Source organism: Trichosurus vulpecula, chromosome 7 (assembly GCF_011100635.1).
Source record: "Trichosurus vulpecula isolate mTriVul1 chromosome 7, mTriVul1.pri, whole genome shotgun sequence".
In the NCBI taxonomy this organism is placed as follows: Eukaryota; Metazoa; Chordata; class Mammalia; order Diprotodontia; family Phalangeridae; genus Trichosurus; species Trichosurus vulpecula.
Genome location: NC_050579.1, coordinates 253,641,964 through 253,669,767, shown reverse-complemented (window position 1 = coordinate 253,669,767; position 27,804 = coordinate 253,641,964). Strand labels below are relative to the sequence as shown.

The 27,804-nt window shown below is 38.8% G+C and overlaps 2 protein-coding genes across 3 annotated transcripts in view; both read right to left on the bottom strand.

Annotated features, from left to right (window-relative positions):
- LOC118856233 (Golgi apparatus membrane protein TVP23 homolog B-like) overlaps positions 1-16,961 on the bottom strand; it is a 44,221-nt gene extending 27,260 nt beyond the window's left edge. The window contains exons 1-3 of one of the 2 annotated variants that reach the window (XM_036766406.1): positions 16,646-16,961; positions 10,748-10,833; positions 3,051-3,195 (exon numbers count right to left, since the gene is read on the bottom strand). In XM_036766406.1, coding sequence (XP_036622301.1) covers positions 3,051-3,195; positions 10,748-10,833; positions 16,646-16,657 — 243 coding nt within the window. In that variant the 5' untranslated portion in view covers positions 16,658-16,961. The remainder of the gene's footprint in view (positions 1-3,050; positions 3,196-10,747; positions 10,834-16,645) is intronic. The other variant, XM_036766407.1, reaches the window with a different exon arrangement.
- A 7,615-nt stretch (positions 16,962-24,576) lies between these two features.
- The window catches only part of CDRT1 (CMT1A duplicated region transcript 1), a 143,535-nt gene continuing 140,307 nt past the window's right edge, over positions 24,577-27,804 (bottom strand). Inside the window, exon 13 of the mRNA XM_036768809.1 lies at positions 24,577-25,406. Coding sequence (XP_036624704.1) covers positions 24,577-25,406 — 830 coding nt within the window. The remainder of the gene's footprint in view (positions 25,407-27,804) is intronic.

Sequence of the window (27,804 nt, the reverse complement as noted above, 5' to 3'; positions counted from 1 at the left end):
CTCCTAGGAATATTGTTGCCAAATTCCAGAGCTCCCAGATCAAGGAGAAAATACTGCAAGCAGCCAGAAAGAAACAATTTGAGCATTGTGGAAACCCAATCAGAATAACCCAAGATCTGGCAGCTTCTACATTAAGAGATCGAAGGGCTTGGAATACGATATTCCGGAGGTCAATGGAGCTAGGATTAAAAGCTAGTATCACCTACCCAGCAAAACTGAGTATCATGTTCCAAGGCAAAATATGGACTTTCAATAAAATAGAGGACTTTCAAGCTTTCTCAGTGAAAAGACCAGAACTGAATAGAAAATTTGACTTTCAAACACAAGAATGAAGAGAAGCATGAAAAGGTAATCAAGAAAAAGAACAAGAAAAAGAAATTGCAAGGGACTTACTAAAGGTGAACTGTTTTGTTGACATTCCTACATGGAAAGATGACAAGTATGATTCATGAGACCTTAGTATTAGGGTAGCTAAAGGGAATATGCATACATATATGTTTATGTATATATATGGGTGAATGTGTATGTATGTATATATCTATGTGTGTGTGTGTGTGTGTGTGTATATAGATAGATAGATAGAGAGAGAGAGAGAGAGAGAGAGGACACAGGGTGAGTTGAAGGTGAAGGGAAGATATCTAAAAGAAATAAAATCAAATTAAGGGATGAGAGAGGAACATACTGAGAGAGGGTGATAAGGAGAGATAGAATGGGGTGGATTATCTTGCATAAAGGTGGCAAGAGGAAGCAGTTCTGTGGGAGGAGGGGAGAGGGCGGATGAGGGGGAAATGAGTGAACATTGCTCTCATCAGATTTGGCCTAAGGAGGGAATACCATACATACCCAATTGGGAATCTTACCCCATAGGAAAGAAGAGGGAAGAAGATAAAAAAAAAATGGGGGGGATGATGAAGGGGAGGGCTGATGGGGGTGGAGGTAATCAAAAACAAACACTTTCGAAAGGGGACAGGGTCAAGGGAGAAAATCAATAAAGGGGGATAGGTTAGGAAGGAGCAAAATATAGTTAGTCTTTCACAACATAAGTATTGTGGAAGGGTTATACATAATGATACACATGTGGCCTATGTTGAATTGCTTGACTTCTTAGGGAGGGTAGGTGGGAAGGGAAGAGGGGAGAGAATTTGGAACTCAAAGTTTTAAAAACAGATGTTCAAAAACAAACAAAAATGTTTTTGCATGCAACTAGAAAATAAGATACACAGACAATGGGGCGTAGAAATTTATCTTGCCCTACAAGAAAGGAAGGGAAAAGGGGATGGGAGGGGAGTGGGGTGACAGAGGGGAGCGCTGACTGGGGAACAGGGCAACCAGAATATACACCATCTTGGAGTGGGGGGGAGGGTAGAAAGGGGGAGAAAATTTGTAATTCAAACTCTTGTGAAAATCAATGCTGAAAACTAAATATGTTAAATAAATTTAAAAAAAAAAAGAAGTGACTCATGGTACCAAACATGAAGGGCAATGTTCACCCAACTAATTCAGCTAGGGAACACTTTGGGGCTCTAAATACATTGATGGGATTAATAAATTCTAATCTGGAAGACCTAGAAGGGCTGGAGGAAACTTTGGAACAAAAAAGAGGAAATTAAGTCTATTTTTATATGAAGAAACAGTAACAATAGTTTAGGTGGAAAAACTATCATTCTGGAACATCACATTCCCATGGAAAAGTTTTGAGAATCACAGCTGTAGGGGTAAAGTTCTACTTTATCTCTGCTTTTTGGTATAATTTAACAAGAAGGGACAATTCTGGCAATTAACTCCTGCAGAAGTCTCACACTGTATTCATTTTGGCAATGCATATATGTAGTATTAATGTGATCAAAGATCTTCCCCACTCATTCAATACGCCTCAGGTGGGACTAGGTGGGAAAGCCTGATTATATCTTTGTTTTTAAGTAGGCCTACAGCCCCTACTTACTAGCTGCTAAGTGGGCCTAGGTGTAAAGCCCTCAGGGCCCTAAGGGGAGTGACTAAGACCCGAGCCAATCAGAAACCTGAATTCTAGTCAATCAGTTGCCTGCTAGGACTGTATATAAGGAGAGCCCAGCGTGTGAGGGGACTCAGAAGTCAGAAAAGAAGCCAGAACTCCTAGTCATCGGAGCTGTAGAAGAGAGCGCTGAGCAAAGGGTGGAAACCAGGGAACTTTGGAGACCAAGAACTGAGTGGGCAGAGAACTCAGGCAAGCAGACAGTTAGGATTCCTCAGTGATTGTTCACAGGGAAGGCCTCAGCAGGGCTGAAGGTTACAGGATGACTTGGTTCCTTGCCACTGTAACACTGTGTTGTAATTTTCTTGTTGCTACATTGAAGTGGGCTTACTGTTTTTGGAATATAATTATTGCTACATCTAATTGGAGTAGCTGGTCTTGGGATTTTATCCTCTGGAATCTAAATACATGTTATACTTCCTCTGCCTTCTACCTAGAGAATTTCTTATACTTTGCAATTCTGAACCTTTCAGGCATGTTCACAGTCATCCTCAAGGTCATGAATCTTGCCTTACTGGTACAATATACTAAAACTGGCAAGTCTTATGTCCTTTGATATTTTAAAACAATACTGCTTTATCAAGATGAAATGAACTCTGAAACTCATACCTCCTCAGCATTCCCAGCCCCTAAGGCTACTCTGGCAGGAAAGAGTGGAGGGTAGATAATGGAGAGCTCCTCTCACAGTTTTCATCATTTAAGGAGGGCACCTAGAGAATTTACCTCATCATTTTCCATTGAGCTACTTTCTTGGATTCATGATCACCAGAAACTCATCATTCTGCAAGATGAAATCAACTCTGAAACTCTCACTTCCTCAGATCGTTTCCCACAGAGGCTACAGGATTTCAGCACGCCAAGTAACCTCATTCTCCTTCTTCCCCAACCTTTTCAGCTTGTCCCTTTGAGACTGTAAGCTCTTCAAGGGCAGGATTTGTCTTATGCCTTTCTTTGTATTCCCAGTGCTTAGCATAATATCTGACCAGTGCTTAATATTTATTGATTGATCAAATGCTGAATATTTAAAAATAAAGCATACCTTCACTGTCCAAAAGTCACACGATAATAACAAGATAATTGTCACCATACAGGCAATAAAGCTGCTGCTTAGCAATTCACACAGAAGATAGACAATTATTGCACCAATTCGAAAGAATAAATGGAAAAATGATGCCACTGGGTGTCTGTAAATAAAAGCATAATGCAAAAACTATAATTACATTGCCCTGTAAAGTGAAATGAAAAAGAACATTCTAAAGTTCAAAACAGAAGTAATTATTTCAATCATTAAAAAGAGCAACATGATATAATTTTCTGGGCTCAAAGTAGCTAGCTTCTGTTTCAACAAACAATTCAACAAACATTTTGAAATAGAGTGAAGATGTGTGCTTTCAGCAGTATCTCAATATATGGGATAGATCTGTGATTTCATTGGTATGAGGAATTCTCAATGAAGAAGCTACCAATGTGTTTGAGCAATTGTTCTACAAATTACAATCTTTAAAAGAGGTGTCCAGGGCAGTGGTCTCCAAAATGGAGCTGGTACCTGACTATGTGATCAACATATGGAATGTGGGAAGACAGATCACATCCTCTGACCCTCACTGAAAGAGCCAATCATCATGGGGCTTGTCTCTAACATACTCTTAACCATCCTAAGCCCTCTGTTGTGCAAGCTCCCAGTCTTCTCCAGTCTGAGCTAGATGTTAGTCCCCCAGGACAACTGCTTATCCTTCCAAATTTCCCTATTACTACTGAGGACTCCATTATCCTCTCAAGGTTCTTGTATCCTTAATGTCATTTTAGATTCCTCTTTTTCCTTTATCCCATATCCACATATCACTCAGTTGCCAAATTTTATTTTTACTTCTACATCTCTCACATTTATCCCCTTCTCTCTATTCACATTGCCATCATTCTAGCTTAAACCTTCATCACCTCTCACCAGGTATTCTGCCAATAGTCTTCCTCTTTCAAAAATGAATTTATTATTTCTTTTGCATACTTTTAAAAAAATGGGGTTCTAATTTTCTCCCTCCTGACCCTACTCCACCCACCAAGAAGGCAAGAAATGTGATATCAGTTATACTTGTAAAATCATGAAAAACATTTTCATGTTAGTCATGTTGCAAAAAAAAGGCAAGAAAAATACAAACAGTGAAAAAGTTATGTTTCAATCTTCCCTCAGACTTCATCAGTTCTATCTTTGGAGGTCGACAGTATTTTTCAACGTGAGTCCTTAGGAACTGTCTTAGATCACTGTATTAATCAGAGTAGCCAAGACTTTCACAGTTGATCATCATTACAATATTGCTATTACTGTATACAATGTTTGCCTGGTTCCACTTACTTCCCTTTGCAACAGTTCATATGTCATCTCAGGTTTTTCTGAAACCATCTTGTTCATCATTTCTTATACTTGTTCAGCCATCCTCCAATTGATGTGCATCTCCTCAATTTCCAATTGTTTGCCACCACAAAAAAGAGCTGCTATAAATACTTGTATTTGTGCATGGATATACATACATCTCTCTCTCTCTCTCTCTCTCTCTCCCCCCCCCCCCACCCTCCATCTCCTTTTCCTTTCATCTCTTTGGGATACAGGCCTGATAGTAGTATGTCAAAAGCCTTCTAATTGTTCTCATTATCTCCAGTCTCTTTCCTTCCCTCTCCATCATTGATAACTTCAGCCAAATTGATTTTCCTCAAGAGAAGATCTGACCACAAATAAATTCCAGAACCTTCCCTTATTGGTTCTAGGATGAAATGTTACTCCACTTTAACCTCTATATTTTAATCTTATTTTTGTGTTTTATAACATACACATATTGGGGAAGTATGTGTTCAATTTTTTTTTTTTATTGTTAAGGGTGCGAGGTCAAAAAAGTTTGGAGATCACTTGTCTAGAGCACTGAGAAACTGACTTGCTCACTATCACAAAGACAGTATTTGACAGAGACAGGACTTGAACTTGGGTCATCTTCTTAACTTCAAGGCTGGCCATCTATAATAGACTACTATCTCCCAATATGACCAATCTCTAATTTCACAGAAAATATATATTGCAAAATTTTTTGTATAAACTATTATTCATATTCATCAAAACTACCACAAAACTCTAAGAAGTAGGTTTCCTTATCTAAGAAGAAATAATTCCTGAGATTTGGGTCCAATCAATCAATCTTATATGGTGCTTTAAGGTTTACAAAGCACTTTACAAATATTATTTTATCCTCACAACAACCTGAGCAGTAGATGCTATTATTATTCCCATTTTACAGATGAGGAAACTGAAGTACACAGATGTTAAATGATTTTCCCAGGGTCATGGAGCTATTAAGTATACAAGGCCAGAACTGAATTCAGAGTTCCTGATTCCAGGTCCAGAGTTCTATCCACTAGGCCACTTACCTGCATTTAACATATAATAGATTTAATAGATACATAAATATACAGACTATAAAGAAAATAAATACAAAGTGTTTGTGGAAAGAAGGCAACAGGAAGGAATCAGGAAAGGCTTGATGTGGAAGGTAGTGCTTGTGCTGCATCTTAAAAGAAGAGAGGTATTCTATGAGATAAAAGTGAGAAGAGATTATAAAAACATTCAGTCCAAAAGAATGGAGGCAAGAGATGAAGTTCTGGGTATGAAAGAGGAAGAAGACCTGTAAGTCTACACTGCAAACAAGGGAAGCAAAAGCACAGAACTCATCTTTTCCCCAAAACTCTTTCCCTCTTTCAAACTTCTGCCAAAGACACAAGTTTTTTCTTCTTCTTCTTTTTTTTGTTTTTTTGGTAAATTAAGTGCCCCTATCTCACCCTAGTTGGACATCCAGCAGCTATTCACAGGCCTAACCCCAGTGTTGACTGGCACAGAAACTTTGATGGGATCCATTTCCAACCTGGAGCACTTTGCCCTTCCATAGACAGTCCAGTGGCACCCAGACTCAGTGTAAACACCTAATCAGCTTTAGCCTTATTGAAGCTCAGAACTCCTGAACTCAACCTCGCCATAGTAGGGATTATAGCTGTCTGCCACTACACCTGGCAAAACAATTTTTTCCATCTCCCAGTTTGAAACCTTGGCATTATCCTCAATTCCTCCCTACATTATCCAGACTCTTGCCAAATCCTGTCATCTCTTCTCCCTAGTCATACAGCCATCGCCTAAGTTCAAACCCTCATAATCTGTCACCTAGACTATTACAATGGCCTCCTAATTGGTCTCCCTACCTGAAGTCACATCTACTCCAGTCCATCCTCCACAAACTGGCCAAAGCGATCTTCTTTAAGTACAGAGCTAGGCATTTTAGTCCTCTACTCAATAAACTCTAGTAGCTCCCTATACCACTAGGATAAAATATAAACTCTTCTGCTTTTAAAGCCCTTTACAACCTAGCCAATACCTACCTTTCTAGCCTATTTATAAATTCCCACCTTTTCTCACACAATTGTCTAGCCAAACTGGCTTTCTCTCTGTTCATCAAACACTGCACTCCACCTCCCATCTCCATGCCTTTGTACTGGCTGTTCCTCATGCCTGCAATGTACTTCTTCAACTCTCCCTCTGAAACTACTACTCTCTTCCTTCAAGAGAAAGCTCTAGCACAACCTTTAACTGAAGCTTTTCTTTTTTTTCTCCAACTGCTAACATCTGTTCACACTCCCTTCCTACTTTCCATTTAGTTTGTATATATTTTTCTGTATGTGCTTACACATAAGTATGTGTTATCTACCCAAGATATTGTAATCTCCTTCAAAGTAGAGTATGGCTCATTCTTTGCGTTTGAACCCCCAGTATCTTGCACATGGTAGACACTTAATAAATGCTTACTTATTGATAGGAAGTAAATACTGTGTTCCTGAATGCTGTAAGCCAAATCGTATTTAAATGCAAAATTGGAACTTACTTTTAAAAAACACAATGGCATGTATGTATGTATGTATGTGTGTGTGTGTGTGTGTGTGTGAGTGTGTGTGTAAAGAATTTATACCTGCATAACTGCACCTTCTTGCGGAGGTGGGGGCAAGGGGGGAAAAAGAACAAAGTAAAAAGTGCACAGCAGAGAACAAAAGAAAACTTAAAAGGAAGCAAAGAAAAGATGGACAGCTCTGAACACAATGCACAGTACTTATTATATAGGCTTTCTTGAAATGGAAATATATTGCTGTATATTTTGAATCCTTTTTATGTTCTGCTGTACACATGGCAATGCTTTTTTCTTTTCTTATTTTGTATTTGTTTCTTTTTCCTTTCTTACTGTGTATTTAAGTTTAAAATAAATTAATTAAAAACGCTTTTGAGAAGAGGTAGGATAAAAGTACAGAGAATAAAATAAACAGAGAAAATAGGATGGAGGCAAATACAGTTAATAATCATTACTGTGAAAAAAAATACAGCAAGTTTCTCTGATAAAGACCTCATTTCTCAAATATATAGAGAAGTGAGTCAAATTTACAAAAATATAAGCCATTCTCCAATCTATAAATGGTTCAAAGGATATAAACAGGCAGTTTTCAGATGAAGAAATCAAAGCTATCTATAGCCATATGAAAAAATGCTCTTAAATCACTACTGATTGGAGAAATGCAAATTAAAATAATTCTGTGGTATCGCCTCACACCTTGACTACTATGATAAATATGACTAACATAATAAAAAAGGAAAATGATGAATGTTAGTGTACTGGGAATCAAGATGGGCTCTTAGCACTTATTCAACGAAGTGCCCTTAAAGGGTTTGGCCTTTGTTTCCTTGATTAAATTAGGAATCCTTGATGACCTCCTTGCCTCAGGGGAAAGCCTAATTTACACGGGTTTGAGTGACATGTTTGTGACATCAGAGACTTTTATAACAGGTTTAAGTCGAATTTCTGTGATGATGCCCTGAACAGGATATATAAGCACAGAGGTTGGCTTTCTCTTTCAGGGCTCTGAGCCGCAGCAGGAGTGGCACATGACTCTGAGCCAGCCTTGTCGAGCTCCTGGCTGAACTCAGATGTTGATGGTTCCTTGGTAACTATGAATTGTATTTGGTCTGTTCTTAAATGTATATTTGTAATTTGTTTGTATTTGCTCTGAAGCTCAGGGTGCTGGCTTTTCCCCCTGAGCTGAGTGAATGATATTTGTATTTTGGATTAAAGTAAGATTGTTAACCCCTTAACGTTGCTTTCCTTAGTAAAGCAGATCAAAAGAACCTGGGCTTGCAGGGTTCTGTGAGCTAGTTGTTGTTGGTTTTGCACAGCCACAGCAGCTGCTGTTGTTGAAACAGCTGGAAAGGATGTGGGAAAATTGGGACATTAATGTATTGTTGGTGCTATAAAACCACGCATAACCTTTGACCTAGCAATATCACTACTAGGTCTAAGGTCCAAAGGGTTAAAAAAAAAAGAGGAAAAGACTCTGTATGTACAAAAATATTTATAGAAGCTCTTTTCTGGTGGTAAAGAATTAGAAAATGAAGGAATGCTCATCAACAGGGGAATGGCTGAACCAGTTGTGGTATCTGACTGTGATGGGATACTATGTATGGTACTATAAGGAATGATGAGCAGGATGCTCTCAGAAAAACCTGGAAAAATGTACATGAAGTGATGCAAAGTGAAATGAACAGAACTAGGAGCATATTGTACACAGTATCAGCAATATTGAATGATGATCGGTGAATGACTTAGCTATCCTCAGCAATACAATAAGCAAGGCAACTCTGAAAGACTTATGATGAAAAATGCTATCAACCCCTAGAGAAAGAATTGATGGAGTCTGAATATAAATTGAAGCATAATTTTTAACAACTTTCTTAATTTATCCTTTTTTTTTGGTGTATGTTATCTTTTACAATATGTTGAATATAAAAATGTTTGTATGACTACACATGTATAACCTGTATCAAATTGCTTTTCTTCTCAATGGGGAGGGAAAGAAAAGAGACTGTAACTCAAAATTTAAAAAAAAAGAATGTTAAAAATTGTTTTTACCTGTAATTGGGGAAAACAAAATACTAAATAATTTTTTTTAAAAAAACACTATGGTCATTTGGTAAAAAGGGAAAATACCAAGCATATAACTGGCATTCAGTAAGGAGAATTATAAAAGTACAGCATGTTAGAGCTAGAAGAGACCTTTAAATTCATTTAGTCCATTTTACAGATGTAGAAAACATATAGCCTCTAGGGTTTCTTCCAGTCCTAATCCATGATCCTATGATCCTGAGAGCCAGAAAAGTAAAAAGATTTGCTCAAGGTCACATAGCTAGTAAACTGAAAGAGCTAAGGCTGAAACTAAGGTTTCCTGATTATTAGTCAAGTACATTTTATGCTACAACGAACCTTGACAGATCATTCCATGAATCAGGGACATTCACCAATGGTGATCAAAACCCATCCATACTTTCTCATCCAATGCCACCTGCTATTCTTTTATACAAATCATTTCCTAATTTGTTTATAGATCCAGATTTTTATATACCAGATTTGCTCACAAGGAAATTTAAAGTCCCATTCTCTTCAACTCCACAATATAAAGATTTACAAACTAAAGATAATACAAACAAGTATATTTTAAAGTTTAATGTGCATTATTTTTTAAATATTTGTGTTTCATTTTCAACATTCACCTTTACAAGATTTTGAGTTTTAAATTTTCTCCTCTTCCTTCCTCTCCCCTCTCCCCAAGACAGCATGCAATCTGATATAGGCTATACATGTACAATCATATTAAACATATTTTCACATTAGCCATGTTGTAAAGAAGAATTAGAACCAAAGGGAAAAATTGCAAAAAGGAAAAAAAAAGAGAGAAAACCGTATGCTTCAATCTATATTCAGACTCCATGGTTCTTTCTCTGCATGTGGATACATAGCATTTTCCAACATGAGTTTTTGGAACTGTCTTAGATCATTGCATTGCTGAGAAGAGTTAAGTCTATCAAAGACTGTTATTGCACAGTGTTGCTGTTACTGTGTACAATGAAAATTTTCCTGGTTCTACTCACTTCACTCAGCATCAGTTCATGCAAGTCTTTCCCCAGGTTTTTCTCAAGTCAGCCTGTTCATCCTTTCTTATGGAACAATAGGATTCCATTATATTCATATACCACAATTTGTTCAGCCATTCCCCAATTGATGGGCATCTCCTCAATTTCCAATTCTTGGCCATCACATAAAGAGCTGCTATAAATATTTTCTTACATGTGGGTCCTCTTCCCATTTTTATGATCTCTTTGAGATACTGACCTAGAAGTGGTATTGCTGGGTCAAAGGGTATGCAGTTTTATAGCCCTTTGGGCATGGTTTCAAATTGCTCTCCAGAATAGTTGAATCAATTCACAACTCCACCAATATTGCATTAGTGTTCCAATTTTCCCACATCTTCTCCAACATTTACCATTTTCCTGTTTTGTCATGTTAGCCAATCTGATAGGTGTGATGTGGTACCTCAGAGTTGTTTTAATTTGCTTTTCCTCTAATCAATAGTGCTTTAGAGCATTTTTTCATATGACTGTAGATGGCTTTAATTTCTTCATCTGAAAACTGCCTGTTTATATCCTTTGACCATTTATCAACTGGGGAATGACTTGTATTCTTAGAAATTTGACTCAGTTCTCCATATATTTTGGAAATGGAAGCCTACAAAGAAGTATATTGCAATTATCTGTACCCAACCTCAATGCGTAAGTGACCTTCACTATAGGACACAACTTCCCATGACACCAACCCCACACAAGTATATTCATACCTGATTTTCACCTTCTTTGACTTCCTGGCTGACTCATCATCACTGGCATCAAATAGTGAAACATCTTCAGTGTCATCATTACTATCCTAAAAGGAAAATGGTCTAATTCAAAATGCAATGCAACAACATTAGAATCAAAATTAAACCTTTTCAATCACACCAATGCTGATGAGGCAATATAAATAAATGAAGTGGACTGTCAGGCCAACCACCTAATCAGTTTTAGGAAGACAAATAAGAAAAGCCTTGGGGGTATGGATTTCTCAAATGGCTATAAGAGTCTCCATGACATATTTTGGGGCAGCTACATGACAGCATGGATATAGTGCCAAGTCTGAACGCAGGAAGACTATCTTCCTGAGTTCAAATCTGGCCTCAGACACTCACTGGACCCTAGACAAGTTACTTAATCCTGTTTGCCTCAGTTTCTTCATCTGTAAAATGAGCTAGGGAAGGAAATGGTAAACCACTCTAATATTTTTGCCAAGAAAACTGCAAATGAGGTCACAAAGAGTTGAACACAACTGAGAAAGGACTGAACAATGACGATATATTTTGGCTCTCTTTCTCGTGATATCACTGCCTGAGACAGAACAGGGAAGATATGGATTATCACAGGATCACAGGTTTAGAGCTAGAAGAGACCTTGGAGGTCAACCTCCTTTCACAGATGAAGAAATAAGGCTGAGGCAAGTTAAGTGACTTGCCCAGAGTCACATCGCTGGGTCTGAGGAAGGATTTGAACTCCGGTCTTTCTGACTCCAAGTCTAGCACTCTACCCACTGCAACACCTAACTATAAAATATGGTGAACCAGGGTATGTGTCCAATCTCTAGTGAAGGGTTAAGGAAGATCTATCAGATTACTCCAGTTAATATGTCAATCAACAGTCTCCCTGCCTTCAAGAAAGAAAATAAGAAACAAGTCAAATTTAGGGGCATTTTGTTGTTGTTTTTTCCCTTAGAAAAATAAATTTTTTTCAAAGGCAATAAAGCAAATTAAGTTATAGGCTGCTTGGTCATTTGACACTGATCATGATGAGCATAAGCAAAAAGAATATCACCAAGACAACTTCAGCTTATGCAGAGAAATGTTTTCCCCTCCTCCCAAAAAAGCCCTCAATTAGATCCTCAGAATTAAATCAATACATGTTTTAAAACTGCACTGACTTTATGCAGAAGTGGGCACAGGAAGAAACAGTGAAAAATGAAAAAATGTCGTAAGAAGTTGTTCATGCCTAAGGAAAAAAAAAAACCAAAGGGCTGTAGATTACATAGAAGTACCACATCCACAGATCATGAATACATTCTTCAAGGACAAAACCAAGAGATATTAGAAATGGTGAGCAATAAATAATATCACACAAAAAAGGTACTAACTATATCTTAAAGAATTTCCAAGTCAATTGTCTATAGCAGGGGTGAGGAACCTGCAGCATTGAAGCCACATGTGGCATTTTATTAAGGGGATTTGTTCTGTTTAGTTTGGATTCAATCAAAGGGCTGCACTTGGGGAACTAGAGGACCATATACGGCCTTGAGGCCACAGGTTCCCCACCCGATATAACTGAATTGTTTTGGGGTCCACAGGAATAATTTAAGAGTAATCAAATTTTACTGCTCCTATTATTTCCTACATTAAAGAGCAATTGCTTTCTGAATTAAGTAATTTTTGTGGTCAACTAGCCCCCATAGCAGAAAGGAAAGAGCAGATCATGCACAAAGCTTATGTATCTCATTGAGATTTGTATATTTTTTTTTGGAGGGGGGAAGGCAGGGCAATTGGGGTTAAGTGACTTGCCCAAGCTCACACAGCTGTAAGTGTGTCAAGTGTCTGAGGGCAGATTTGAACTCAGGTCTTCCTGACTCCAGGGCTGGTGCTCTCACTGGGCCACCTAGCTGCCCCTCATATATTCTTTATAGGCAGTAAACTTTCAGGGGATTGAAAATAGGAATGCTTTGGTTCCTCAGGTATGAAGTTCAAATTGGGCCTTCACTAGTTATCTGGGATATAGGGGAGGGCCTTTGGTCTTAGATCAGCTCATGAAGGGTAGGGAGCTGACAGATCTCCAAATGGCTGATGGTTACAACGACATCAATACTTATTATGGGCAAAATGTCTTTATGACAGCACCAAAGAGGGCTCACCAGTTTTTCCTTTGTATCAAGAAAAGGTCCTTTCTCTGATGCATGTTAACTTTGTATCAATTTTCCAGTTTCAAAAAATTCTTCAGCAGTGATTGGTTAAATGGGATAACAGCTGCATAAGTATTGGTGAAATTATAATTTCTGGAACTAAGGAATGATTTCAGTAGTTTAGGGCTAGTAAAGCAAAATAATGGAAAGCATTAAATTGTATGTGTAAGCAGGAAAATACACAATGAATACAACTCCCTGGTGTAAGAAGTTCTCTTTATTTCTCAATAACTTGACCACTATTACCAAGGAAAATGGCCTAAGACAAGTTCTCCTTGCTTAAGAAGCTTGTTTTCCCTTGATACTTTTTATTTTTAGAAAGCAATACTTTTTTAAAAAAAGCATTCACAAAGGAATTTGTATTTTACAAAATTCCTAAATAGCAGTCATAGATTTACAGACATTATGAAAAAGTGCATAACAAACACAAACCAGGTATTTACTATAAAAAAGAGTCAAAGTTAACCTGGCCCTGTCACCACAGAACAAAGATCAAAATCAACACCTAAATAGAATGTTGTGTAATAAAGTTATTCAAGAAATTAACAGAACATAGGAAATGGATAAAAGAACGAAAATTAATATTGACTACCAGCATTTTTATCCATATAACTTCATTTATCTTTTCTATCCCAAATAAGCTTAAGGACTGGGAGAGTATCTTTCCACATGCCTCTCACAGCATAGTACAGTACGTGTATATGAATGATTCTTAAGTGTTTCTTACAGGAATACAGGCGACCTTTGACAAAGTGATCTTTAAAGATAAAACAATAATTCAATAAAGCAGATGTGTCAGCAGAACTGGTTACCTCCAAGCCTAATTTACCAACTATACCCTTTAATTCTAAGTTTCTCTCTTTCCTAACCATTTGACAAACTCACTATAATCCAAATGAAAATAACATTAAAAAAAACCTGCTGTCTTCAAGAGGTGCCTCAACTCCAAAACATGGAATAAACATACACATGTCTATACTCCTCCATTAATATTCTATTCCAGAGGCAGACCTGGGCTCTCAGAATACAATCAATGACAGGTCCTAACAAGCTGGAAAATTAACGAGTATGACCTCAGAAACACTGCCATTCAAAGACCAGTATAACTTGTTAAAAGAAGAACAATCACTGAAATTTAGAAAAACATGACTAAAATGTGGAAGGGTTTACAATCTGCCTCCATGGAAGAATGACCACATTGTAGGAAAAAAACTGAAAACAAAGTAGGTGCCTATTAACTGGCAAATAGCTTAGCCAAAAATGAATGTAATGGAATATTATTGCTCCATTAAAAATGACAAAAATGAGGAATGAAGAAAAATGTGAGAAGACCTCTAAGACTGAGAAAACAAAATCTACAATGTGGACAATAATATAAAAGGAAAACAAAACAAAGCTGGTATTCAGATTAATGTAAACCAGTTACAGAGGATTGATGCTTCAATATATTTCCTTCCTCTCAGAAAAATAAAAACAAAAATTGTGGACTACCAACATAGAACACTGTATGAGCCCTCAGGCATGGCAGATAAGTATTTAATTGGGGAAGTAATAGTGACATTAAAAAGTAGGGCTTTAGCAAACCATCAAGAATGAACTTTTTTAATGTGCCTACATAAACTGGTAGATCTTAAAATCCCAAAGAATAAGACTGTGTCTTTATCTCTCTTAAATGGGATTTAAAATACCTGGAGCACAAGTACTTTGGCAATCAGGAAGGCGGGTTCAAGTCCGTCCTCTGACATATTGGTTTTGTGGTCCAGGCAAAGTCACTTAATCTCTCAGTGCTCAGGCAATTTTATGTTCCAAGAGTAGGTATCAATTCTGCATTGACAGGGTATCCTCTCATAAGAATTCCCTATGTCAAGGAAGTCAGAGGCCCAGTCGAATAAAAATGATAATAATTTTTAAGTATTTAGCATTTTTGTGCATATCCACAGCATCATATAGTATCTTAACAACTTAAAAATATCGTATCTACAGTATCCTATAGTAACTAAACAATTTAAAAATGAAATGAGATCTGCTGTTGCTGCAGTATTTCACTTCAAAACTGCCACGGAAAAGCTGTAACTAAACAAAAGGACATAAATATGAGTAGGGCAATTAACCACAAATCACTACATAAAAGTTAACTGCTTAGGAAAAAGTGCTATTTCTTAGGAAAATAAAATGTCAAATGTAATGTTGTAGTAAGTTAACATTAGCAATTTACTTGGAACTAATCTGAGTGTAATCTTTTACTCCAGACCCTACATCCCATCTTCTTGAGCTATTCTCTGTCTCTCTCACCTTCAGTGTATCTAGCCATTCCTTCCCCATTGTATGTTACAAATAAACTTAGGTCTCTCGTATCCTTAAAAACATTCCTTTGACCTACTGGCCCCTCAAGCTATCATCCCCTATCTCCCTTTACTACTAATCTTCTAGATCAGCGGTTCTTAACACGAGGTGTGGACTTTTAAAATATTTTGTCAACCATACTTCAGTAACTGGTTTCCTTTGTGATCCTAGCTTATGCATTTTAGAACGGTCTTCATCATTCTGTCAAAGCAATCCATGAAGTAAAAAAAGGTTAAGAAATCCTGCGTCTGGATCTTCTCTCACCAGAACTACTGTTAACTGCCTCCTTGCCCCGTTTATTTTCTCTCTCCAAACTACTCTTTGCCTAGTTACTAAAATAATCTTCCTAGTCCCTCTTCAACTTGTATGTGAAATCCATTTGCAACAAAGTCCAGCTAAAAGACTATAATATCCACGAGGAAGTCCTCCCGAATATACTAGCTAAAAACCTTTCTATTTCCAATTTTCCTCCTGAGCAATTTATCAGGAATTCTCCTATGCTAGTATAATATTCTAACCTGTATCACACTTATCTTGTGTACATGATTTGTCCCCCCTCCCCCCCCCAGTGGATTGTAAGGACAGAGACTATCATTTCTCCATCTCTATACCCATCCTCAGAATCTTGGTTTACAGGTGTTTACTTAATAAATGCTTGTGGAAATTGACTGTACTATGTAGCTTTTAGAATTCAATTAAACCTCATTTAATTCTACAGATCAGGAAACAAAAACCTCTATTTTAAATATATAAAAGCAGCATAGTACAGTGGGCATTCCCTCAACCAGAAGATATCTTTAGCGATTAAAACACAAGTCCAGTACCTATCCCTATTTTAGCTAATAAAAAACTATCAGTGGTTAAAGCACAAGCAATGCCTTCGCCAAATGAATCGGGCATTAAATGAGATTACGTACAGCATGGTTCAGTGCCAGAGCGTTAGATTTCAGTTCAGAGGCCCTGAGGTCAAATTCTAATCCCAAGCAAGTCACTAAAGCTCTCTAGTCCCCTTTCTCTGTGAAATGAAGACGTAATAAATTCAAGGTCCGTTCCAACTATAAATTTCTGAAAGAGTTTCAGGGGTACGCAGATATGAAAATTAGCCATCGTTGCCATCAAAACCCGGGAAAGGATTGCCAAAAAAAAAAAAAAGTTGGATTTCAAGGAGCCCTTATTGAATACAAAGTAGAAACGAGTCCTCTCACTCAGTGCACCCCTTCACTTCAGGGTCCCCAAAACTTCCTCTGCTTCCTTGGGATAGTACCACTACACACCCGTTGCCGCCACTTCTACACAGCTGTAACCCCAGTTCTAACTCTAACCGTATAATAAACTCCACAGAATAACTCAGAACTCTCACCTGACGCAACATGGCCACTCTTGCCTAGCCAAGTCACTTCCGGGAGGAGACGCCGTCACCATAAGCGCTAGCTCACTGCTGGGCCGCGTATGCACGCACGCTCTCACGTCAAACTGCCACGTCCTAGCGCGAGGGAGGAAAGTGGGAAGAAAGAAGAAAGGAAGAAAGGAAACAGGAGGAGAAAGCCGAGCGTAAGAACTGTGCAGTGATGGAGAGCTGGTGGGACTAACAGTGAGAGGGAAAACGGAGGGGCGGGGCAAAGCTGTTGGAGGACGGCTTGGGAGGAGCGGAACCCGGAGGAGCGGGACTTGAGAAGGGGCGGAGACAGGGAAGGGGCGGAGCACGGCGGTGACTGGTGAGCCGAGCTGGGAGGTTGGGCGCTGTGGTGGGAATGAGACAAGAGGGGAGCACCCGCAGCCCCACCCCCACCCCCGTTAGTGAGGGCAGCTAGGCAGTGTGGTGGAAAGAGCGCCGGGCCAGGAAGACTCATCTTTTGGGGTCCAGATCTGGTCTTAGAGGGAAATGACAAAACATTCCAATGTCTCTGCCAAAAAAAACCTAAATTGGCTTATGAAACGTCAGGCGCAACTGAAAAACATCCACCACCCCCTTAATGGAGGAATTAGAGGACCCCAGGGTAGAGCTGGTTTTAAAATTAGAATTTGTGGTAATTTAAGAATGTAAGGGACTGTGCTGTAAGAAATAATTGAGGAATACAGAGAAGCATGGAAAAAGCTACATGAACAGACAGGAAAACAGGGTGGGTAATGACCGCAACAATATAGACGGAAAGAACACACATACACATATCAGATCAAAAGTGAATGTAGCAAAATTATAAAGAGGCATGCATGTCTTGAAAAGACCCGGCCAGGCTTTCTAGAAGGGAGGAAGGGAAGGGATACTGAGGAAAACTAGGATGATATAAAAAGCAAAATACATCAATAAAAACTCATTTAAAAAAATATGAAACAAACCCACACAAGGGAAAAAGCAACAAAATGTTGAAGTTAATTAAAAATACTAAATGTGAGTTTGATTGGATCCTAATAAAGCTGTCCCCAGCCCAAACATTCTCACTTCCTTATAGGCCCCACTGAACAACAGACCCACTACAGCCACCTAGCCACTCACTCCCTTCCTCAGGATTGGGGGGTGGGGAGGGGGACGGCCCACACACTCAATAGCCTAACTTCTTTGTATATGCTTCACTGCTTACTAGAACAACAGGAGTATCCATGAATTCACAGTTCTCACAGAAACAGCAGGCATGTCTATGTGATGGGATTCCAGCCACTGCTTCTAGCTAGGCACTGCCCCCATTCCTCATATTTCCCACAGAAGCAACAAATGTGTCTATACACTCAACCACAACCACATCCATGTGGCCTTAGAGAGGACCACAGTATTCAGCCAATCAGAAAGCAGCAGCACCAGGATGCCCAAGCAGGATGTGAATCCCAAAACAATAAAAGGGACCTGCCCAATAATAGTAAACAACTACCCTAGAGTAAACTTAAGAGGTAGAGAGGCTTATTATAATGTCATTATCATACATATGTACCCCGCCATGGGTTTTTCTGTATGCATTGTGGGTAATCACATACACATTCCACTATACCTGAGACCCCTCCTCCATTATCTAATCCCTTAACAAACTCCTGCCTTTTTAATATTAGTCATATTCCTATACTCTGTGTAAATTTTGATTGTGTAATTAGCATCTTTACCCTATAAATATCCATCTTGCTTTCTCTGAAGTTGCTGGTTCTTCTTGGAACTTAGCCCACTTCATGAGAGGTGTCAATCTCAATAAATGCCTATACTTGGATTAGAGGTGATCTGACTCTGAATTCTTTGAGACAATTACACCACAACACATCATGAACCACAACAATTTGGTACATAATGTTGGCAAGCTACTTCATAACTATTCAGCAAGTATTTTTTAATATGCCTAAGTGCTATGTGTGTGTGTGTGTATGTATAGTATATATAGTACCCAGGGCAGCTAGGTGGCACTGTGTAGAGTGCCAACCCTGAAGTCAGGAAGACCTGAGCACAAATCCATCCTCAGACACTTAGTCGCTGTGTGACCCTGGACAAATCACTTAACCCTGTTTGCCTCAGTTTCCTCATGGTAAAATGAGCTGGACAAGGCCAACCACTCCAGTATCTTTGCCAAGAAGACCCCAGAAAGGAGTCACAAAGAGTGGGACATGATTAAAAATGACCAAAACAAGTGCTTTTAGGTAGTCCAACAACTCTTTAATTATCTCTCCTGGGTCTGTTTTCCAGGTCACTCGTTTTTCCAATGAGATATTTGACATTGTCTTCTATTTTTCATTCTTTTGGTTTTGTTTTATTGTTTCTTGATATCTTACACAGTCATTAGCTTCCATTTGCTCAGTTCTAATTTTTAAGAAATTATTTTCTTCAGTGAACTTTTATACCTCCTTTTCCACTTGGCCAATTCAATTTTTTAATAAGTTTTTTTTTTTTTCCTGCAGTGAATTTTTGTGCCTCATTTTCTATTTGGCCAATTCTGCTTTTTAAGGCATTCTTCTCCTTGTTGGTTTTTTTGCATCTTTTTTTTTTACCATTTGGCCTATTCTGTTTTTTTAAGGTGTTATTAATTTTTTGGGTCTCTTTTTCCAAATCGTTGACTCATTTTTCATGATTTTTTTTGCATTACTATCATTACTCATGTTCCTCTACCTCTCTTACTTGATTTTGAAAATCCTTTTTGAGCTCTTCTATGGCCTGAGACCAATTCTTAATTTTCTTGGAAGCTTTCGATTTTGGAGTTTTGGCTTTTGTTGTCATCTGAGTGTGTTTTGATCTTTCTTGTCACCATAGTAATTTTCTGTGGTCAGAATTTTTTTCTGTTGTTTGCTTGTTTTCCCTGGACTATAATTTGACTTTTATCTCTTTGTTAAAGTAGGACTCTATTTCCATGGTGGAGGGCACACTGTCCCAAGCTTCAGGGGTTTTGTGCAGCTGTTTTCAGAGGTACTTCTAGGGACCTGTAAGTTTTCAGTTCTTCCAAGGTGGTATGATCTAAGGAGAGGTGTGTTTACTACTCTCCTGGCCTGTGTTCTGGTTTGTGAGTGACCACAAGCACTCTTTTCTGCGCTGGAATTGTCACAAAGGTCCGGACTTCGCTGTGGCTACAAGGTCTCGTATGCTAGCACTCCTCCTTGTCCTGGGACTGCCACCCAGATATGAGTATGGGCAAAGCAACAGACTCCTGCCTTAGTGCTAGCAAAGAGACCCTTATAATCTCCTTCTGACCAGTTTTTCGACCCCTTACTATCTGTGGGTTGAGAGCTCCAGAAGTAGCTGCTGCCATGGCTTATTCAGTGTCTCCCAAGGCCTGCTCCAGGCCTTCTCCTGCTTTGCTGAGGCAGGGTCTGTGCTGGACTGTTTTCCACTCCAATCCAGGTGTGACAGATATTTCCTGCTGACCTTCTAAGTTGTCTTTGGCTGGAAAATTATTTCACCCTGTCTTTTTGTGGATTCTGCTGTTCCAAGGATTGTTTTATGGCATTATTCAAAGGAGAGGTTTTGGGGACAGCTCAGGCTGCCTTTTCTGTACCATTTTAGCTCCCTCCCACCTCCCCTTTCTCTTTTTCTGGGTGCCTTGCTATTTTTCATTGTGAGAAACGTGATTTTGGGGATCCCTGGACTTCCCCAAATTGTGTTTGGTGATCACTGGACTTCCCCAAATTGTGAGAACACACGGCTTTGGGGACTCATTGAACTTCCTAGGCAGGGCCAAAGTCCTGAGGAAGAACCCTGTGATAATCCCTAGGGAAGGCTGTACAGACCACAGGACTCCCAGAGGAAGACCAAGTGGTATCCACCCCTTAATCTGTGGGGATCACAGGGCCTCCTAGGGGTCAGACCCTAAGAAGGACCCAAGTGATGGCCCCTTAGGACGGTAGTAAGATCACAAGGCTCCCGAGACAGGGCAGGAAGTCCCAAGTGATATCCCCTTAAGAAGGCTGTACAGACCACAGGGTTCCCCAAGGGAATCCAGACTGGTAGCCTTCTTAACACCCCAGTGGGGAATCACAGGACACCCCAAGACAAGACCCAGGAGTAAGCCTGGCAAGTGTCTGCTGCCTGTTGCTTCCCTTTACTTGACCTTAGGAAGATCCATGTGATTTGCCCGTTCTCACCCAAAGAACTCAAGACCAGAGTGGGCAGTGGAAGGCATTTTGTTATGTTTCTCAAGAGAGCAAGTATAGTACTCATGGGAACACGCACACTGATACAGCTGCAGGAGCAGGGGTAACCATTCCCTCCACTCCTGCTACAGTTACGGTTAGTTTACAGTCTTTGTTTTTTACATAGTTTTCCTAGGTTATATAGTTTATATAAATAGGATAATAAGGATACAGAAGCAAAAGTGAAGTTAATTAGATTTTCCTTGTATTAGTTTAGGATTAAACTATATTCTTTTAACGTATGCAAATTATGCAAATCAGTAGGCCTGGATTCTTGACCTAGACCAGACCCTAGATAAGCTTGAACTGGTTCAAGTGGGTTTGGCCTCTCTAATTCCCCAGACTTCCTTCTCAAAAAGCATGCACATGCGTACAAGCCTCTGACCTCTCACCTGACCAACCTTGAGGCCTGGTCTCTGCTAAAGCTGGGGTAGGGGAGAGGAGGGAAGTACACCTTTAGTTCTGTGGAAACAAAACTCCTCCTCCCATTTCTTACATCATTACAAATTAAAGCCTAGTATGACACTGAGCAGGAAACGGATTAATGCTAAAGGAAGCCTTTTTTCTTTTATTTGGCTTGCAGAAAACTTGTGTTATGATCTTCAGCTTTACGCTTAACATCTTTATTTTTATTCAGATGAAGATTCTTTATTCATTTGCAATGGAGAGACCATCCAATGAGAGCCCAGTTCTAAAAACTTACACAGTATTCTTGGCCTGATTTCCAGAAATGCATGATGGAAGGGACTTTTTTATTCCACACCTCAGAGCAGGCATGGATATCCTGTAACTTTCCTGCTCACTTACTACATGACAATGAAAAGCCTTTTAAGTGGCTGCTTTGCCTGAACTGAATGTGCATTCCAAAGATATGAATAGACAGACTATCTTTACCAGCAGCTTTCTAATAAGGAAGAAAAAAATAGTCTGGATCACTACAGTTATAGGGTGGGGAGTGGGGAAGGTACCGGTAGCAGCGCGGGTAGCTGCTGCCAGCTACTTTATCTCCCTTGCCTAGTTACCATATTCATACCCTGTGGCCTGAGGAACCCAAGGACCACATTTCTTTTGCTTCTTTGTCTTTATCCCATCCTGATCTTAGATGAATGAGTATTAGAGGCAGAACAGACTAGGTTACAGTTTTGTGAGCTTCAAAACATCAGAAGAACCATCAAAGATCTCAGATACCATAGCTAGTAGCAACAGTAGGTGAGTATGGCAAGGAGCTGCCCCTAAGGAATGTCCTGCTTAATTCAGCCCAGCATTGACCTGGCAGGTGAAATAACCTGTCCTACAAGGAAGAGAGTAACTTGTTCATCATATATATCATTAGCAGAATGAATAGGGGAGGTGGGAGAGTACTTTCACAGGGATGCTGGTGTGTAGACAGTGAATGTGCTGATTTGGGATATTGTACTTTAGTCCTAGCTCTGCTTTCTCAATAAATATCCCTTTGTAAAAGCTAATAGATATTAATTTATTAAATATTGGGGAGATGATAACTCTTCAAGTGATATTGGAGGGAATACACTGAATGTTGGTCTCATAGGAATACCAGACAGCTTTTGGACTCTTTTTGGCTCCCTTTCCCAGGACTTTAACCCACTTTACCCTATCCCAAGTAACAGCAGCCCACAGTGAGTATATGGCACTGGTACTTGTCTAGATGAGCCTGAGTCCCTGGCTTCTAACTTCTATCACTGTGTTTCTTTCCTGAGCACAGGTCTCTAACTAGCAATTTTGAGAAATAAACATTTTCTAGCCTTGGTGAGTATTTTGAGAGTTTAAGAGTTCCTAGCCCCTAAGTCTGCTGACAGTCTATTGTGAGGTGATTGCTATAACAACACATTCCTGGAGAATGCTGCAGCTGAAAGGATTAAGAAAGCCCAGGACATTCTCTGGCTGACCATGATCTTGACCTTGTGAGTTGCTCAAGCAGCAGAGGTCTGAGGTGATAGTAAAATGTCTTCCCACAAAGTACCTTTATCTTTTTGGAGAAAATAATGTTGATGATGGGTTGTTGTTTTATATTTTAAGTAATCCCTAATGTAGTTTTTTGAGTTTTAAGCGTTTCTTTTGTGTTGGAGGAAATAAATCCTTTACCTGATATGTACCTATTTTGTATATTGAATACTTTTTCTGAAAAGTGACCCTTTTCATCCCTTTGGGGGAAACCTTAATTATGAATCATAGCTTAACTTTAAGAGCCCTACAGCCTGGAATGTGGATTTGTCATATTAAGGAAAGAGATTAATTCTTCTCTTTGAGTTTCAGGCTTTTTCCCCAGACACACTTGGTTCATAGACATCTAGATCAAGAGCCCCTTGGGAGAAGGAGTCCCTCGGGGCAAAGGTAACATCCAATTTTCGCATGTTAAGAAGTGATCAATACTAAAAGAAATTTCAGGACCAAATCCAAATGATCCCTGTATTTGGAGTGAGAAGCCTTGGGTTTGAATCCCGGATTTCTCATGTATGACATTGGTAATTCCCATTCCTACCTCTAGGCCTCAGTCTTTTCATCTGTAAAGAGGCAGGGTTGGACTAGATGATCTCTAAAATCTTTTTCACTTCTTAATTTATTACGCTGTGAGACCTTAGAGAAATGATTCGGGGAGGGAGGTTGTTGAATTGTGGTATCTTTCTCTCTACCTTCTCCCTACCCCTACCCCCATTATGTAACAAAATGGAAAATGCATTCAGGGGACCAGAGTCCAAATATTGCCTTTACTACTTACTAACTGCATGCTCTTAGGCTACTCTCTCTCAATCTCAGTTCTTCATCTGTAAAATAAGGATGTTGTACTAGATCCTGCAGTTTCCTCTAGTTCTAAATAATAACTTTAAGGTGATCTTCTACATTCCCAAGTTAAAACAAATTCCTACAAGTAATACTTAAGAAATCATTTCTCAGTGGAAAGACTGGAGAAAACATATATATTCATTGTAGTCTGAAGTCTATAAACCTAAGTGGACTGAGACACTCATTAATAGTACCTATCCCCTTCTTTCTTCCTCCATTCCCTGCCTCCCCCAAGAGATTATGATACCTAATTTCCTTCCATAGGAGTGGAAGAATCTTTTCCAAAATAATAGTTTAGCTCAGTTAACTTATTAAACTTATTAACTACAACATAAAATTGAAGATTTTCAACTAACTCAAGCCATAAGCTACCTGGGCAAAAAGATTCAAGCACAGAAAACATCTGCATTTTGCACATTCCTTTCTGAAGTGATTTTCCCTTCTTTTACTAGCACAAAAAGGCTAGTGGTGAATGATTAACTTACATTCAGAAGGGAAAGGAACAACCATTTATATGGTACCTACTTTGTGGCACTGTATTAAGCATTTTACAGATATCTTCTTTGATACTAATATAACAACCCTGCTAGGTAGCTACTGTTATTTTCCCCATTTTACAGATGAAGAAACTGAGGTATACAGAAGATTTTGTTTTATTTTTTCCCCTACTCAGAGGGACAAATGATCACTCCAGGGGACCATCAGTCTTACTGACCTAGCCCTTTCCATCCCTGATTCAAGAATAGAATGTCTGTAGCTCAAATGAAGATGGCTAGAATTTCCCCATCTCAAAAGACAATTATCATGTAAAAGACCCAAACAACAAAAGCTCAAACAATGCTAGCAATTTCATTTTATGTTTATTTTAAAGGTAGGCTGTTTTTTTGTGGCTAACATTCAGATAAATGTGTTATGTCCAAATTCGGGGGCTGCTGTTTTCCCTTTCTTCATGAAGTCATCTATAGATAGACCTTTGATCTTCCTGAGCCAGGCTACTTTGCTTGCTTTATCTGGATTGGCTGTCCCAATGGGTTTCATGTTCTTATACTCCATCATTTTGGCTTCATTGTATTCTTTCTTTTGTTTCATCGTCAGTAGCATGAACCCAGTATTGACCCGATAGGGATTGGCTGTCACAGTGTATGTGGGTGGCTTTACTCGGTAATATGAGGACTCTCCTGTGCTTCGAATCATCATACGATTAGGCTTGATGATATGGGTGCTAGTTAGGTTACCTGACTTTGTGTACACTCTTTCTTCTCCATCCTTCAAAGTACCACAGGACTTAGGGCGGATGATCATGGGCTGTGGGATGTGAGAACATACCTTAGAGCTGTGTAAGGACTTCTTTAAGTTGGGCTGCAATTTTTGTATTTCAAATGGGGTGCTAGTTCTTTTAAAACCTGGAGCAGTACTGGCAGATTTCAACTTCTTGATTTGAGCAGCCTGTTCAGCCCTCCCTGGTAAGAGTGACATATCTTTTAAGTCCAGAAAGTTATTTGAGCTTTCCTGTTGGAGGACTGCAGGTCCCCAAGCATCACGGACGTTGGCTTTTGGGATACGGAGACGGTCAGTGTTACTTGCTGTGTGAGTTTGCTGCAGGGAGCTTACAGTCAGAAGGAGCTGATCAGGTGAGAGAGGCAATTGTAAGCCCTGTTTCTTTATTCGCTGAAGAACTGCTTCTGAAGTTTCAACGGTTGTGGGTCGACGGGTTTGAAAGTTCTCACCTGTTTCCCCAAAAGGTGAAATGAAGGAAAAAGAACTTCATGATTACATGAAAAGGTCGTATATTTGAAAGTCATTCTAATAACCGTAAAGACTAAATTGTGTTTGTGTACAGTCCTGAAATTACATAATAATAGATTTAAGGTTTGCGAAGCATTTACAAATATCTCATTTTATCCTTTGTCCCATTTTACAGATGAGGATGGTGAGGTAGACAGGTTAAGTGACTTGCCCAAGGTCACACAGTAAGTGTCAGAGGCTAATTTTGAACTTGAATTTTCCTTACTCTAATAAAATAATGAAATTTTAGGTAGGTATCCAAATGAAAGGTGTCTTTCAAAATAATCCCTTTGGGATTACTAAGAATATAGACTTACTCTAGTCATTGCAATATAAATATCCCAACCATTGGCTTCAATTTCTAGAATACCTCTTTAAGAATTGCCTTCAAAGCTGCTTTATAAGCTATACTAGGAAACCAATCTGATATCTTAAACAGAGGTGTCAAAATACTGTCAAATTCACTATCAAAATACTCCTGAGTGCAGCCTGAACCAGATTAAAATGTAATTGAGATATTCAACAAAATAAAATACAATGAAATATAATTAATGTTCTTAAGTGATTTCCTAAGTCAATATGCAACAGCAAGGATCCTTTTGTACAGGTTAGTGGCCCTCTTTTCTATTTGAGTTTGACACCACTGCCTTAAAGTTCAACAAAATAAAACAACCTGCTTACTCACTTGGTATAGCTTCTTATGATTTTAGGCTATTTCCAAAAATCAGATCCAGTCTCAAAGTATTTGAGGGTTAAATATCCTCAAAAATCCTCAAAGGATGTTTTGAAGGTTTTGAAAGTAATTCCTACAGAGGAGTTCAAAAGAAGTTTGAGCAGTAGGGAATACTGGAAAAAGTATGGCCTCTCAGAATTACTACCTAAAAAAGCACTCATTTAGATGCATAATTTGTGGTATATTTAAAGATCAGTGTAATTACCTTATAGTCAAACCTTACACTGAGCATATAGTTAAACTTCTCTTATCTTGCTATCTATGGGATAGTTTCTCATGGGAATATCATATTGTAAAATGGGATTCCAGGAAGAGCAGGAGAACCTGAGAACAGTGTTGAAGTGTCAGGTATGAAATGCTAATTAAAACTAGTAGGGGCTCTATCTTACCAAACCTTTGAATCTAAAGCTAAAGGAAGGAATTGGGAGACACTGAATGAAGGCAGAACTTGGTAAAAGGTTCAAATGGAAGCCTTAGTTTTGACACCTGAAATGATACTCAGCACAGGGCAAGGGCTGCCCATTTTAGAGTAATATGAACTGGGCCTACTTTAGTAGTAACTTTGGTTAAAGGAACGGAATTTTGATTACCAAGAAGGACCAATATCAGCCACAAAAAATGTGTAACGTTCATACAAATATATCCTTGTCTCCTCCATCCTCAAAAAAGTCTCATTTAATCCTTCCACCCCCTAACAATCATCCTATAACTCTTCTGCCCTTTGTGGCCAAACTCCTTAAAAGGGCCCTCTACAGTAGGTGCTTCCATTTTTTCTCCTCTCACTCACTTCTTGAACTTCTTGGAACTCTCAACTTGGGTTCTAACCTCATCATTCCACTGAAACTATGCTAGTTATTAATAAGTTTTTTGAAGCATACCTTTTTAATTTATTTTTCTTGTTTGTGTGTTTTCTTTCAGAACATGGCAAATATGGATATTTATTTTGCATGATTTCATATGTATAATTGATAGCAAATTGCTTTCCTTCTTAAGGAGTGGGAGAAGGAGAGAGGGAGAGAATTTGCCACTCAATTTTTAAAAAAAAATTAAAAAAATTTTAAATGTAATTGGGAAATGCTTAACAAAATAAAAATATATTTTTTCATAAAATTTATGGATTTGAAAAAAAATATGAATTTGAATTGGTAGAGGGGGTCACCTCCTCACCCACCCTGAGTTCCCTTCACCAATTAAATCATAGATATGAACAAAAAAGTGCACAAGGCATTATGTTAAGATACTAAGACAAAAATGGAAAACTGGCCCTTTCCTCAAAGGATTTACATTCTTTTGACAGATAGGGCATGTACACAGAGATCTCAGAGTTATAAGAGATCATATATAATCAAACCTGTCCAATCAGAAATGCCTTCTTCAGCACCTCTAGATCATCATTTGCTTGGAAAACTTTCAGTGACAAGAAGGTCACTATCTTTTAGAGTGCTCTAATTAATTTTAAAATAACTCCTGCTATAAATTAATTCTTTCCAATATGAACCTGAAATCTACCACCCTATATGGCCTTGCTTTGGGCAAAGTCCTGCCCCACTAACAAGCAGGACAAATCTACTCTTTCTCCCAAATGGATAGTCCTACACTCCACTTCC